The 16,400-nt window shown below is 40.2% G+C and overlaps 2 protein-coding genes across 3 annotated transcripts in view; both read right to left on the bottom strand.

Annotated features, from left to right (window-relative positions):
- Positions 1 to 1,799: 1,799 nt before the first annotated feature.
- LOC134647283 (queuine tRNA-ribosyltransferase accessory subunit 2) overlaps positions 1,800 to 16,400 on the bottom strand; it is a 133,224-nt gene continuing 118,623 nt past the window's right edge. Inside the window, exons 2-8 of one of the 2 annotated variants that reach the window (XM_063501568.1) lie at positions 6,028 to 6,126; positions 5,666 to 5,934; positions 5,210 to 5,391; positions 4,221 to 4,390; positions 3,745 to 3,947; positions 3,230 to 3,355; positions 1,800 to 2,072 (exon numbers count right to left, since the gene is read on the bottom strand). In XM_063501568.1, the coding sequence (XP_063357638.1) occupies positions 1,826 to 2,072; positions 3,230 to 3,355; positions 3,745 to 3,947; positions 4,221 to 4,390; positions 5,210 to 5,391; positions 5,666 to 5,934; positions 6,028 to 6,063 (1,233 nt within the window). In that variant the 5' untranslated portion in view covers positions 6,064 to 6,126 and the 3' untranslated portion in view covers positions 1,800 to 1,825. Of the gene's footprint in view, positions 2,073 to 3,229; positions 3,356 to 3,744; positions 3,948 to 4,220; positions 4,391 to 5,209; positions 5,392 to 5,665; positions 5,935 to 6,027; positions 6,209 to 16,400 lie in introns of those variants that run through there. The other variant, XM_063501567.1, reaches the window with a different exon arrangement.
- LOC134647528 (uncharacterized) lies at positions 7,077 to 12,779 on the bottom strand. The gene is made up of 2 exons (XM_063501878.1): positions 9,635 to 12,779; positions 7,077 to 8,719 (listed from the first exon to the last, which is right to left on the bottom strand). Exons 1-2 carry the CDS (start codon positions 12,777 to 12,779, stop codon positions 7,077 to 7,079), a joined length of 4,788 nt encoding a protein of 1,595 aa, XP_063357948.1.

Raw genomic sequence — 16,400 nt, forward strand, 5'->3', positions numbered from 1 at the left:
TGCACAAAATGCATTACGTCATACGTCGGTTTTTTAATGTACCTATTGAAACAAAAACTTTTGTGCCAAAAAAAATTGCAATAAATATCATGATCTGTGAACACGTACTCTATTATTGCTAGCATTGTATTGTAACATTAACTTTATCTAAAGCGTATTGGTTGAAGGACTGGACGGTGATAGGTGGATGGAGGCTTACATATTTATGTATAATAATGTAATTTCACTTCATAATGTCTCGAGATAAGTATTTATTTATGAAAATTTGACTGTAAAGGGGAATCTGTTTCGATCTACGCATGTATTGAATGTGCCAACTAGTGAATTTTACTACTGACAATATATGAATTGTTTATATTTGTCTACTAATAAATTATTCCTATAGTAAATTGATTCCTATTAGAAGCATGTTAGTTGCCTGGTATTTATTTTAAATATAAATTGTTATGTATTAGTACAGTTTAATATTTTAAAATTTTATGTAAAGGTTGTGTTTACCATCCTAACTAATATGATTATATACAATTATGTAAATTACCATCATGTTATCTTACCTAATAAAATTATGTATTTTTTATCAGTAATGTTTGCCTAAAATTTGGAACGTGACTTTGTCAAGCAAAATCCTGCCAAATCCTATAAAAATGTAATTATATTAATGTAATTCAATTACATGATACTTGCACATTTCATACAATACGCCTAGCTCAATAAGTGTGGTCACTCAAATTATTGTGTAAATATTGTCAGTAAAATATATGTAAAATGTGTTAATCATTTATTTTAATTAATCCGTCCCTCTTCCCTGGTATTCAATTCAAAATATGGTATTCGCATTTCACAAACGGTCTTGACTTTTATTATAAAAATAAAAAATAATGAACACTTTTTTTTTGATAAGAACTAGATCACTAATATTTACACTGTGGATTGCAAATAAAAACAAAATTTGCTGGTTTTAACCTTATATTATTAAATTTCGTTCGATCTTTGAACGCAACACATGATTAGAAACCCCAGTGAGGTTATGGACATGTCCATATCAGATTGTTAACAAAGAACATTACTCAATTAATGAAAATAATGAACGACTTAATACTATTAATTACACTAGCCTTAAATCATCTTTGATATTCATAACTTCAACGTTCAGTTGGTTAGTTAGTGGCGTTACATACGTATCATGTAAGCTTATTAATTCAATTACTGCTAATGCCAGATTTTATAAGTACTAGAGTATCGTTGTTATCTACTTGTTAATTATTATGCTTCAAGCGAGCGTTTTATCATTAAACTGCTACTTAATCAAGTATTTTATATTAACCTTTACTTACTTGCAAAAATACATTACTACATAGTACGAAACTATACTATGAAAAGCTACACATCGGTAGCACATTGTGAAATCGTCATCCTCAATTTTAAATCCTCAGAGAATTTGATTTGATTATGTATATAAACAATTCACTTCGTTATTACTACATAATCACAAACGGCTACATTACATATGCTTCCCAGTAGCTACCACCCAAAGTCTCCCAAACACGATACAATTTGTACTAATGCCATTTGATCAGAGTTCACTAGCGACAATATTACAATATTACACAAGTTTCAACAGTTTACAAATGGCAGTCAAGACAAACAGAGGCATTTGTAAAACTATGGACCTATTGTGGCGATGGTAACTATTGGGAATAACCAAATATGTAGTTAATGAATTCAAGAGATAATCAAACACCACGATTGGCTCATCCCATAAATATAGGTACAAAACATTTCAAATGTGTAATATATTACTTTTACGCAATACACACAAATACTATCAAGCATTACCATTGGCTACACTAATAGAAACTTCATCAGTTACCCGAATCTTTTTCACAGCCGCTGCCTTCATTTCAGTACTGTCAGTTTCACTTGTAACTGTCATATCGTCAGTTTCGTGTACTTGAGATTCTTTATACAGTTCGTACTGTTTTGTGATGTGATGTCGGAATGTGTCAAACGTGCTTGCAGCAATATGTCGACGGGCGTGGTGGAACATCTGGTCGAAGTGATGGAGATTGTGACTGAAAAGGCAAGTTTTTAGTTTAGAACTTAAATTGTAGTGATTTTGCACTCACGACACATAAAAAAAGGGAATTGTTAGGAGTTATGAAGAGGTAAGATATTTTGAAAATATGAGGTTGTGGCGTAACGTATTATAACGTCATCTACTAAGCTACATACTAGCACAGAATAAATAATAGTACTAAGTACAGAAGACTCACTCTCTAACAAAACGCGTCTGTTACGATCAGCACAGATATGGCCGCTAGGTGGCGACAGCGCCACGCGCGGCTTATGGCTTTCCCCAAAATTGGGGCCGAACGGATGTACTTTTAGCTACCTGTAGCAAAGCGACGAAATCGCGGAGTGAGACACGCCTGATACTAGTATGGACGCCTGATGCTATTATTTTATATTTTGGCACAGGCGGTCTTTGTTATTGAATGTTATGTGTACGATAATTTCTCTACATGAATGACCGGATATAACTACCAATAACTTTAAATTATTGTTTAGTCTACTTGCATTCAAAGGCAAACAAATTGTAAAAATATTTTGACCCAAGGATCGCGAACAGAGTTAGACCAAGCTAACTTGGCAGCGATTTTATAGCACAGACTGTGCAAATGTTATTTAAATGTCATGCTTAGAAGTGGGACGTAAAATAACATTATCAAAATCAATGCCGAGTTAGCTTGGTCTGACTCTAGTAACGACATCCATTCAACCTCGTTCCAAACACTTGGCAGCATTGGGAGACATAATACACTGACCAAGGGTATAGGTATCTTAGTACAGAGTATTGGAACTAGATGGCGTTAATTGTAGTAGTTTCAGTCTGTAAAACCAAAGAACTGAAAATACAGCCGCAATACTGTAGCCATTTAAAAGCGATAAAGATGCTTCAGGACCTCAATTAAACCATCTATTCTTTAACAATACAGTAACCGTTTATTATGACACAAATCGTGCTGTAGGTCTACCGCGAAAATCGATAATTAGCTGTCTGCCTTTCTATCGCACGCAACTAACGAACGAAGTGGCAAGCGGTATGTTTATCTCTCTCATTCAACACTAATAAAAAAAAAGTATTAATGTTTCTCGTGCGAGACTAGCGCGATTGAATCAAATCCAAGCTAAATTTAATAATCAAATATGCACTTGTCATGTAACTTACATGCTGAGCAGCACAGATGCCAGCATTTCCCGTGTATTTCGAAGATGTTGAATGTACGCCCGCGTATATTTCTTGCAGGCCAAGCATTCGCAACCCTTTAAAAGGGGACTGAAATCTTCTTTATATCTGTAAAAAGAAGGCCGACTTCAATAACTACATATCTGATACATATAATATGTACTTTCTGTTTGAAGACCAACTGATATGTTTGAAGTCGGTGCCAAGGCAAATTATTATCATTCGCCTCTCGGAACGTACAGTAATTATTGAATTCCAATTAATTATTCATTGGATCCGCTTTCCGGATACGAAAGATTAAAAGATGATAAATAGGCACCCAGAGAGAGCTAATTTTACATATACCTAATAGTTGTCATTAAAATAATATTAATAATTAAAATTGCAGCTTCAGCCATTCAAGTAGTAGTTGCAAGCTCATCCTTAATTAGCATGGGAGAACTGTTCTGTCACTGTTCCCTTTTTCAAGTGTAATAGATTATTTTGAAAAAACTTACTTGCTATCATTTAAATCTAATATACACAATTCATCATGTCTTTGGTCAACATTGAAGTTTAACGTCAAGGCAAATCCTTCATTGGTCAACTTGACTGGGTAAGATCCGTCAAAGACATCATATCCATTGCCAATTGCAGCCATTATTGCAGCTGGGTTCCAAAATCCTTCCAAAACGCGAACCATCTCATTAGGCAAGGCTTCCTGAAAATGTTGCCATCTTTAAAAAAATATTTAATATGTTGGAACCTTTGAGAACACCACACAGGCAGAACTCGGAGAATAAAATCAGTTTAAATAGAGATATACATATTACAAGACTTCAGAAAAACAAATGGTATAATAAATTAAATATTTCAATTCAATGTAAACTCTAGGTCAAAGAATGAGCCATCTCACTAATTTATTTCAACCCAAAGAACCTTTTATCAAGGATCATATGCATTGTGATTGATTGTGCAATGATGACATACTTACATTAACTCTCTTAAAAATAGATATCACAATGTCATCGGGCACTTGTGTGTAATCTTCAGTGCCATCCAAAATGCCCTGCAGAGCTACTCCCGACAAACTGTTCTTGTGCTCCAGAATGTGTTGAATGCTTTCAATGCATTTCTTTTGATGACCGGCACCTACTATAACACCTAAGAAAAACAATTATACATTATTGTACATATGCTAACCACTATTAAACCTTTTAGAAAAACTATGACAAATTTTAGATATTTCTGAAGTTTGTCACAGTTTCACTTAAAGAATAAACTTAAAATCAGTTGCAATATTCTTTGTAGCTTTTCGACTATGACTGCCATAAATGGCTAGACTAGTCACATATGGTAACATGTAACCAGGTTTAACCTGTCATATCCCAAGGGCTCAAATATGAGCCATAAATAAATTTTCCACATTTCCCACGATTTTCAAAACCTCCCACTTCAACTCCCAGTGGCTCAAATGGGAGCCATACTGGGAGACAACAACAAAATTAGTTTTCAGGGTGCGGGATCGGGCAGGTTAATATAAAATTATTTAAATTGCTTGCAGGCAATAACAGCTATAGCTTTCCTTGCCATGTTTTAACAACTGTTTTTATGCAGATGCCATTATGAATCTTATTTGGTATCATTAAACATTAATATATTATCAATAAGTTTTCTAAGTGACATGATCATTTGTTCTCTGTATATTGTTAAAAACACATATGTATGTATGTATATGTATTTGTAACTATTATTATTTATATATTTATGTATGTTTATGGCTGTGTATTTCTTATGATTGTATTGTGTTCGTACAGCTACCTGTAGGTACTTAACGGTATCTTATACCGCATGTTTTTGCACCGCCAACAACTAATCTGCTTTGCCTAAAGGTTGACTGGTAGAGAATGCCTTATGGCATTAAATTCGCCTTTTGTAGTGTGTAATGTGCAATAAAGATTAAATAAATAAAAACCTAATTACCTATCAATGAACCTCGTTGCAGTTGCTTTGAAGAATTATATCGCTTGACACATACATCAAGCATGTTGTTACTTCTGTTGACAGCCTTCAGGACCCTCTTGAAGCCCTCACAATGTGATGTGCGTCCATCTGCAACTGCCAAAATGATATCGGGTTTGAACAGCTCCATAAAGTCCATGTATCTGAAAATAATTGGCATAAACATGTTGATTAATGGACATTAACTCTGTAGACCCCACATCATTCTATTATAATCTTGTAAGTCCCTACAAATTCTGCATTTATTAAATAACAAACTTTTATTCTATAAGAGTTCAAAATTCAATTCGATTTTGTATACTGCTAAAATGATTTCGAACACAAGTAGGGATACAGAGGATATTGTTGAATTGTTTCATTTAACCCACCATTGTACATTTTTGATAAGTTCAAGTTTAAATCAAAAACACCAGTTACCTGTCAGCACAAATCATTTTTTTGCCCCTTTTTGTCCACAGCGGCACCTTGTCTAACTCTAAGTGACCCAATGGTGCAGCATCGTTTAGATTATGCAATGTCGTGCAGGTTATATGGTCCGCGACTCCAGCAAACTTGGCTATTCCCTCGCCCTGAGCTTTGACTCCGGCTTCTAAATGACTGGTACTGGTTAAAGGAACCCAGAGGAGTTGGGGGTTAGTAAATACCCGAGCTAAGACGTCTGCCGTCAAATGAACTACATTACCTCCCTGAAACGTGAGAGTACGAAATTTTGTTCACTGACTGAAGTAAATTATATAAAATAAAACCCAGTAACCATTCAGTTAACATGAGAACAAAACCTGAGTAAGAAGTGCAGCTGTAGGGGTTTCAATCATCGTACTAGGTGACTTGGTGAATCCTGTTAGGGTACCAACTCGTTCAGCACCACAGCCAGCCTGCTTTATTGTGAAACGCATTTTAATTATTATAGGCAGGCTTTGAAGCGGATTGATTTTGGAGTCTCAGCAAAACAATAAATGAAACATGAATGGAACAAGAAACAAACGTGCTTTTGACAGCTGACTCATTGGCACCGGTTTTTTAACGCTGGCAACACAATTACACTGTCTGACAGCGATTATTAAAGCACTAACAGACAAGCGTACCGGACCGTTACTTTGGTCCGGACCGGCGGTCATTCGAAAATTTGTGGAAGGTGGTTAGGCCTTAGAACCAACTTAGAACATACAACAACTGGAATAACCTTATGTCGTATTTGGGTATAAAAATGTCTGCCTAATTTTTCGGTGAGGCGAGGAACAAAGGTCTTCAAGTAAAAAAGAGTGCTTTACTCATATACTTAAAGAAGATTTGTGTCGAAACACGAAAAGACACAGACCTATTTAAATAAAAATTAACATATTCTCATTTGACGCACACAATCATATGACTGAATGAATCATGGATATGTCTTTAGAGTCAGACCAAGATAAGTCTGCCACTATTTTGATAGAGTTAGACCACGAAAAGTCTGCAGCGATTTTGATAGCCCACGCAGTGCAAGTGTTATTTATACGTTGTTGATGATGAAGGTGTTCCACAATAAAAGCTCACAATACGGGACACGAAAACTGTTTAATTTCTAAAAGTTACAGACACCACGTGATTTGAACATGAGAGCAGTATGTACGTGTGTCGCGCGCGGATAGACAAGCCGACTGACCCGTGGTCAAAAACAAAAACCGTTGGAACCTTGTCGCTGCGTCACACGTATATCTACCTCCAAATTTCAGCTTAAAACTAAAGTTGTACAAATCATCGGAGTACCACAATAATAAACAGAATTAAAATAAACCAAAAAAAAAACCATTTTGAGCACGTCGCTAACACGCCCCACCCCAGTGCTGGCTCAGCACTCATTAACCAAAGGGATTCTAGCGACGCGCGCCGCAGGCCTTTTAAAGACGCCGGATTTGGTTTTTATTTCCACCAACCTGACCCGACCATCCCTACCTGGGAATACCTGCTGGATGACCGCCTTCGGCCACACATTGCGTGGTGCTCCTGGATCTACAACTAAAACTAAGTCTCCTACCTTCAGTGGAGTTTGTTCAGTGTTCCACTTCCTTCTAGGGAGTAGCTCCGGTAAGTATTCCTTTACCCACCTCTGCCAATACATATCGGCCAGCCTTTGACTCGTCCGCCATTGCTTCCGAAGGAACAAGTCTGAATCGTCAAAGGCACCTAAAGCGGGGGTATTAGGAGGCGAGTGAAGAAGGAAGTGGTTCGGCGTCAGAGCGCCGTCACTACCTGGTTCCACGGAGACGTGGGTTAGCGGGCGACTGTTGACGATGTTCTCCACCTCCGCCATCAGAGTGCTGAGAACTTCGTCCTTCGGTGCCCGCTCTTTAAGGACAACGCTAAGACTTTTCTTAACGCTGCGTATGAGGCGCTCCCACGCCCCACCCCAATGGGGACTCGCGGGAGGTATAAATTTCCAACTCGAACCATTGGTCAATGCAAAGTCATTGACAGCTTTGTTGTCGAGTTCCCGCACAGATCGTTTCAACTCGGTATCAGCTCCCCGTAGGTTCGTACCGTTATCCGAGTAGAAACAGTCTGGCCATCCTCGACGCGACGCCATACGCCGTAACGCCATAATGAGGGAGTCGGTCGTGAGAGAATGTACGATCTCCAAATGGATCGCCCTTACAGTAAGGCAGGTAAAAATGACCCCGTACCTCTTTTGGCGTCCTCTGCCGACCACCACCTCCATTGGGCCGAACAAGTCAAGGCCGCAATGTGTGAATGGCCTCTGGTGATGTGCCATTCGACCTGGAGGTAACTCACCCATTACAGGTACATGTGGTTGCGCCTTGCGTATTTTACAAAACATGCATCTCGTTGCTACATGTTTAACCGTCGGCCTTATCTTCGTGATTGCGTATTTTTCCTTTAGATTGTTCACCACCGTTTCCTGGTAATCATGCGCAGCCCTGATGTGATAATGCTTCACGAGCAATCGCGTCACCTGGTGCCGCCCGTCCAAAATAATCGGGTACTTTGTATCGGCGCCAACACCCTGTGCAGCATTAATACGGCCGCCGCAGCGAAGGACCCCACAATCATCCAGGTAAGGTGACCAGGTAAGTATTCGACTATTACGTTCGAGACTCATACCTTTTCTAATTGCAGCTAACTCCGCGCCGAAGCATTCTTCTTGTACCTGTCGCACCAATAGCAGCTCGGCTCGCCGCATCAACTCAGAGTCATCGTAAGTCTGCTTTCGACATTTATGCACGAATACTAACACATGGTATGTGCTCCGCAACAGCCGCAACCACGAAGAGAAGCGCTCCGGATTAAATACAGGTAAGTATGTAGCAGGTAAGTCATTAATTATATTTATAATTTCTGACCTTTCAGGTTCAACAGCTGCAGTGCCGACAATATTACGCGGCCAGGATGACTCGTCGCTTCCCAAGAACGAAGGGCCCTTTAACCACTCGTTTTGGAAGAGAGCGTCGTCATAAGTTTCGCGCGTTGCAATATCTGCAACGTTCAATTTGGTAGGTACATACCGCCATTCATTACTGCGCGTGAGCTCATCGATAGCCCCCAACCGGTTTGCTACGAATGTTTTATAATTGCGCGCGTCATTCTTAACCCAGTGAAGAAATGTGGTTGAATCGCTCCAGAAATGACGGCGCTGTACCACTAACCTGTGATCCTTTTGTAGGCTGTCCGCCAGTCTCGCTGCCATAAGAGCCGACTGTAACTCTGCACGAGGTACAGTCAACAAAGGTTTCACGGGTAAGACTCTGCACTTACTTGCTATAAAGGCGACGTAAATTTCATTATTATAAGTCCAGCGCCAATAAGCAACAGCACACATCGCTTTTGTAGACGCATCGCAAAAAATATGCATCTCTAAATTATTACCATAATAAATATTCGTAGTCGATGCCGGCGCACTTGGCGTAGCACTGCTACGCGGCTGATAAGTAGGTGGCGGCGTAGTATGTGCAGGCGGTGCGGCGGTCGCGGGCCGCGCGGGGGAGGAGTCATCGGCTACGCGCGTCGTAGCACTGCCCGGCGGCTCTGCCGTCGCTCGGTTGCCTAAGCCGCTTGTACCTATAGGACTTAGATAGCATCTAGGTATACGAACGTAACGCATTTCTTTTAAAAGGTTAATCCATTCACTCCACTTAACGAAAATATTATTTGGAATATTTTCGTCCCAATCAATGGATAACTGCCATAAAGACTGTAGCATTATCTTACCTTGAATAGTGAATGGAGATAAGAAACCAAACACGTCGAATATCGACATTATTACTCGAAGCATGATCCTTTTAGTAGGTACTTGTTTACCGCTAACTATATCGCTAGGTATGCGTTTGAGTGACAAATCAAACCCAAACTCATCCGTAGCGGGGTACCAGATAAGACCAAGCGTTCTCTCACCTTCTTGCTGTCGATCTAATTTGAACCTTAAGGCTGCTGTGCCTAAGGCTTCTTTTGGCACGCTGTCCAATACTGCCTCGCTGTTACTTGTCCAGTTGCACATGTCGAACCCGCCCTGTTTGTGAATAAAAGTAACATCTTTTACCATTTTTATAGCTGCGGCCTCGTCCGGCAAACTGTCCAAGTAATCGTCCATGTAGTGTTGCTCGCAGATGGCAGCAACGGCAGCAGGCATTGTGGACGCATAACGCTGTGCGTTCCTATTCTTGACGTACTGGGCGATAAAAGGGGACGAATTAGCGCCAAACACTAGTGACGTCATAGCATATGTTTTGACTGGCTGTTTAGAGTCAGTCCTCCATAAAAACCTAAGTGCGTCCTGGTCCTCGGGTCGTATTTTGACCCTTAGGAACATGTCACGCAAATCACCGGCCACAGCGTACCTATTCTCTCTAAATCGTACCATAATGCCGAATAGGGACGCGAGTAGGTCGGGACCTTGAAGTAGGTAATCGTTCAGCGATGTACCTTTACTTTTTGCGGCACAATCAAAAACAAGACGAAGCTTTTTCTTGTTTAAATTGTCCACCGCATGGTGAGGTAGGTACCATGTGTGAGGGGAAGCGGATCGAGGGTCAATGACCTCCCGGGCAAAATCATTTTGGAACAAATGATTTACTCGATCCGTGTACCTTTGAGCATACTCACTGTTTGCCGCCATTTTCTTTTCAACTCCCTTTAACCTATTTAGGGCGTTAGGGTAGCTGTCAGGCATCACGCTGTTCTCGTCGCGCCACGGCAGACCAACTTGCCACCTGCCGTCAGCGAAGGTGGTCGTGCGGTCCAACTGGGCTAAGGCACGGACGTCATCGCTGTTCTGACGAGGCTTGTTACACACACCTAGAGAGTCAATAGAAAAATAGCGTCTTACTTCCTCATGAAGGTCGCGGAGCGCGTCGTCGTGGGCGCTCGGGCAGCAGTCAGCAGCTGCTAGCAGCAGGTTGTGGGCGGCGCGGGGGCCTCGGCCGTGCGGGGCGCGCGTCTTCCCATGGACGGACCAACCTAAGACAGTGCGCGTAGCGAACGGCTCTAAGGGTTTACCTTTACATATTTCTAACGGCATAATTAAATCATAATTATCCTGCCCAATTAAAACTTCAGGGTTACAAGAAATTACATTAGGCGACCATTTGTCTTTTAACTTTTGTAAGTGGGCAAATTTATTACAATCGATGGACCTAAAGTCCTGCTCAGGAATTTCCAAATTATCTACAGCTCGTAAATTGACATTAAAAGTCTCACTACCATTTAAACTAGACACATCGATAGATACAACTGTATAAGTACATTCTAAATCGCTATCTTTCCACGCTCCGCTCACTCGCATAGTCTCAGTGCGCCCGCGCAGGCCGGCGCGCTCGGCGAGTGATTTACTTATAAGACTGATACTACTTCCGTCATCTAAAAATGCACTTGTCATAAAGACACCGTTAGGTCCGCGTATTTTAATCGGCACAACTTTTAACAACACTTTATGGTCATTTATGTTTATAAAGGATACCGTTTCGTTCGTAGGGCTCGACTCAGCTGTTTCCTTCTTATCTGGAGATTCCGACGTAGCATCCTTATCCGTGTCGCGATGTTGTACATAATGTAATAGTCGGTGATGCGCCTCGCCACACCCGTCCTTGTCACAAGCGGGCGCGGGGCAGTTCTCGCGGTCGTGGCATGACACTAGGCACTTGAAGCATACTCCGTGGCGCTTCACATGACGCCACCGGTCCTTTCTTAACGCCTTTTTGAACATCTTGCACTCAGTTAACTCGTGTTTTGCACCGCGGCAAAATAAACACTTATTGTCACTGCGCGCCTGCGCCGATTGCAATAAAACTGTTTGTTGGCGGTTAGCGTTATTATTATCACTTTTGTTTTTCGAGTGATGTTGATAACTGCTGCGCTGATCCGTGACGTGAATGTTCGCTGTAGTAGTTATTTTCACTGCTTCGATGTTTAAAAAGTCTCCGAGTATCTCCAAGCGTGGCTTCTTGCCTTCGGCTATTATAGGGAAACTGTAGTCAGACCATTTCGAAATAATGACGGTCGGTAATTTAGATAGGATAATATTAGCCATGTTTACGTCGTGTAGGTACTCTTTGCGGCCGACTGCATGTACGGCTGCGATGAAGTTTTGCACTTTGACTGAGAAAAATACGATGTCCTTACTGTACTCGTTCGACATAGATGGTAGTTTTCGTAATCCTTGCATGATGCGAGTTAAGATGCTTTCAGGATTTCCACATACCAATTCCAAGGTTTTCATCACTATATCGGGCGACGTAGCAGTAACCATTAAAGCTGAAACTGCTTCCCTGGCAGTTCCGTGTAGACATTTTCTCAGTCTCCATAGGTTCTCCTTCGGGCTGAATCCGCACACTTCGGTAGACTCTTCATAGGCCTGCTTAAATTGTAGCCAGTCTAAAGAGTCGCCAGAGTAGCTAGGTAGGTCTCTGGGAGTACATAATCGGCTTAGCAGGTTTTTGTCACTCTTTTGTTTAGCGGTACTTGCAGTTAGATTTTGAAGCGCACTTGCGAGCATTTGAATCGTTCCATTAGAGGTGCCGGGGTCAACGACCGGCGGCGGGCACGGCAGGTCCGGCTGGTTACCATGATCGGGGACTTGCTGCGCGGCGGATTCCAGCTCACGTTGGCTTCGTTCCAACCACTTCTCCACTTCATCCTGTGTGTCAGTGTGCAGATCATCATGTGGACTGTAGTTTTCTTGTTCCTCATCCATCAGGTTGGCTAAATCAGCCTCAAGCTTCTTGTCGATGAGGGCCATCTGGATACGCGCTTTTTCTTGAGCCGCTTCTAGTTCCAGCTGTTTTATTCGAGCCAGCACAGACGATGATGACGACTTGGACTTTGCCCCCGTTAGCGAAGCGGGCGTATTATGTTGCGCCGGGCGGTGCTCCGATTTTACACTGCTACCCGATAATTTAAACGCGGGGACGTTAATCTTTATTTCGTCATTGTTCTGGGCATTATTTCCATTAGTTGGCTGAGAAGGCACTTGTAGCTGAAGTTGTCTATCCTCTTCTGCTTTTCTTTCGCGTTCCCTGCGCGTTGTACTGCGAGTATTAACCATCTTCGCAGGCGGAGTATGGAACATAAATCCGGTCGAAGTGACCACTGTTGATGATGAAGGTGTTCCACAATAAAAGCTCACAATACGGGACACGAAAACTGTTTAATTTCTAAAAGTTACAGACACCACGTGATTTGAACATGAGAGCAGTATGTACGTGTGTCGCGCGCGGATAGACAAGCCGACTGACCCGTGGTCAAAAACAAAAACCGTTGGAACCTTGTCGCTGCGTCACACGTATATCTACCTCCAAATTTCAGCTTAAAACTAAAGTTGTACAAATCATCGGAGTACCACAATAATAAACAGAATTAAAATAAACCAAAAAAAAAACCATTTTGAGCACGTCGCTAACATACGTCATAATTTCATAGAAGTTTGACGTTTAAAATGACACGTGTACTGCGTGGGCTATCAAATCCGCTGCAGACTTTTCTTGGTCTGACTCTAGCACACACAGTGCATGTTATAGTTTGTCAAAGGACTGTCTCATTTCAAACATAGAGAAAATCATACTTTAGCTGGTCAACCAAATCTTGTCAGTAAAAAAAGGCGCGAAATTCAAATTTTCTATGGGACGCTATCCCTTCGCGCCTACATTTTTCAAATTTGCCGCCTTTTTCTACTGTCAAGATCTGGTTGACCGAGTATATCTTTATCTTACACTAGTACTAGCACCCGAAAAAAAAGGATGAGTATACTTTTTTTTGTTCTTATTCACTGACAAATTGGTTTGACCAACTAAATTTTAAAAGTCAAACTTTTATGACATTATGAATAAATAACACTGTGTGTCATTGCGTGTACATGTGCGTGTGTGTCAAATTAGTTGCAGACTTATCTTGGTCTAATTCTAATATTTAGTTTCTGATGCATATCGTGCAGTCAGGCTCCTACTAAACGCGTGGTTACCTACACCTCTACGATTTAAGCCCCCTCCAGGCTATGTGCGTGAATCGCGGCGCAATTAATAATCGTGATTATTTATATTTAACGAAATATGTTGCTGGATTTGTGGACGATATCCCTTCGCGCCTACATTTTTCAAATTTGCCGCCTTTTTATACTGACAAGATCTGCTTGACCAGCTATAGTATGATTTCTCTCTGCCTATGTTTGAAATAAGACAATCCTTTGACACACTATATATTATACTACTCCATAGATTTCTAGGGTGTTTATTTTTAGTGAAGATATCGAAGCTTCGATTAATCGCCATTCTGTTCCGCTGGGTAGATATAGTGTGTCAAAGGTCTGTAGTCAGAGAGAATCATACTATCTTTGTCTAACACTAGTACTAGCACCCAAAAGAAAAGGATGAGTATAGTTTTTTTTGTTCCTATTTACTGACAAGATTTGGTTGACCCAGTATATTATCGATATATAACATGTTTAAAATCGACAAGTCCACATCCCTAAAAACGTGCAATAAACTCACCATCAAAGAGAATATTTATAATCACTACGTTTTAAGAGACGGGACTTCCATACTAGCCACCTGAAATTCTGAGTAGTATGAAGCGTATGCTAGAATCCTGTACCAATAGGACAGAAATTATGACAGCTTGATGACAGCAGATGTGGACGGCACTGCTGCCAACATGAGCAACAAAAAGGGATGTACTTAACACACGGTTAGATATTTTTATCGATATCGATAATATGAAAAAAAATGTGTTGCTTTTAGACTAATTATTAAACTTTCGCAATAAGTACTTTTCATAACTACTATTTTTTTACTTAGAAGTTACGAAAAGTATGATTGTAATAAATGATAACAACAGTTTTCTTTTTAATTAATTAATTTTATTAGATCATTTAAAATAATATTTACTACTTTGATATACCCTGTTGTTGACCTTTTTTTACAGTGTCTACTAAGGGGTCTTCTAATTCCGCGAAAGATCTATTTTTAATTCGGCATTCGTTTCTGATTAATAAGAGGCTTAGTCGCCTCAGCAGTTGGTCAGTCATGGTTGCTTGATTTTCAATAGGCACATAGGCTAAATCTTCATTACCCGTCCCTTGAACCCATCTTTTACACCTGGAAAGGAGCAATTTTTTTCGATATTAATAGAAAGATATTATACTCGGGTTATTTTAGTCAAGTAGTGTTTTTGCTCGTCTCTTTCTATTTATATATACCCATGGCAAGGGAAACCAAAACATTTTTCAATAACATGGACCTAAGAACTGGTCAGAAAAAATATCGATATTATCTGGGTACTTCCGCACTAACTTTTACAATGATATTATGTAGAAGACGCCGTCCGCTGCGCTGCCAAAAGGTACGTGAAATGAAATGTTTCGAATTTCCTCTTCGCACGTGTATCGAACAACGTTTTACAGTACATATGGCACTTTAAAGTTTCGACATACGCACGAAAAGTGCTATTTTACGCACTAGTGCGGAAAAGTAGCCCCCCATGTACTGTAAATATACCTAAGTAACTATAGATTAACGTTACAAAACTATATTTACATTACATTGCGCGTTTGCTTTGAGCGTTTGATCTGATGTTGTGAGTTAAGAGACGATGAATATCGGAACTAGCGATACTGTCGCGCATCGTTTCGACTTCGTGGTACAGGCCGTTTAGCATTCGTCCGTCTAGCGACTAGTGTTGTTCGTTCTACCGATCGCTTCTAATAATCGATTTTAATCGATATCGGACAGATGAATGTAATTAACTAATTAAAAAAAACTATTAGTAGTTATTGATAAAAAAAAATCATGTCCTAATTTTATACGACACCTTTCAAAAGAAGGGTAATTTAACCACATACGATTATATGTCTGCCTATACGTTTAGTAGGGTTATAAATTTCTATTGTGTTAAAAAAACTTTCATTATTTTTGTTTTCCACATGATCCAGTCATAGATATTGAAAATACGTTTCATTGAAGGGAAAAGTTGGGAAGAAAATCATTTGTCTGTTTTTATCATTCGTCTGTCTTTATCATTCGTCTGTCAGAAAATCGATGTCATTCATGACAATCGATTTGTGATTTTTGGCGTGGTTCGCGGGGAGTGAGCGAGCGAGACCGCAGATATAGGTACAATCTATGAGTATGAGCAAGACTGTTGAATCGTAGCGGGTACAGAGGGGCATCGGTGTCTTTGAAACGGTTAGGATTTCCCATCACTAAATGGCGGCTGTGACGTCACAGTAGGTGGTAAAAAGTCGGCACGCTTGTTTTCAATACAAATCGTGATATTTGCTTGATCTATGGTATATTTAAGTCTGTGATTGTAACTAACTATTACAGTACAGATGGTGCTACTGTTAGGCACTAATGAAACATATTTTAATAATTAAATAAAGAACTGTATTTCCACTCTTCTAACAACTACATCACATATCTATTGTTCATATACCGTTAACGCTTGTGCTTAGATACGAGGTAAGTTCTGTACTGACATTCAAATGTGACCTTTTGACAGATGTCATTACACTTTTCATGTACCGTCTCGTACAGCTACTTTCCCGAACTAGTGCGGAAAAGAGTACTTTCCGTGCGTATGTCGAAAGTTTAAAGTGCCATAGGGTTAGTTGTTGAACACAAAGTAACTTTAATACACATAGAACACAATAAAAAATTAAATAACGCCAAACTAG

Source organism: Cydia amplana, chromosome 4 (assembly GCF_948474715.1).
Source record: "Cydia amplana chromosome 4, ilCydAmpl1.1, whole genome shotgun sequence".
In the NCBI taxonomy this organism is placed as follows: domain Eukaryota; kingdom Metazoa; phylum Arthropoda; class Insecta; order Lepidoptera; family Tortricidae; genus Cydia; species Cydia amplana.

What these genes read in the sequence shown, in the direction of transcription:
- LOC134647528 (XM_063501878.1), bottom strand. Translation starts at nt 12,779, where the DNA reads ATGGTTAATACTCGCAGTACAACGCGCAGGGAACGCGAAAGAAAAGCA. An exon ending in ATTAGATCGACAGCAAGAAG is followed by an intron (nt 8,720 to 9,634) that starts GTGAGAGAACGC and finishes TGAACGTTGCAG; the next exon opens with ATATTGCAACGCGCGAAACT.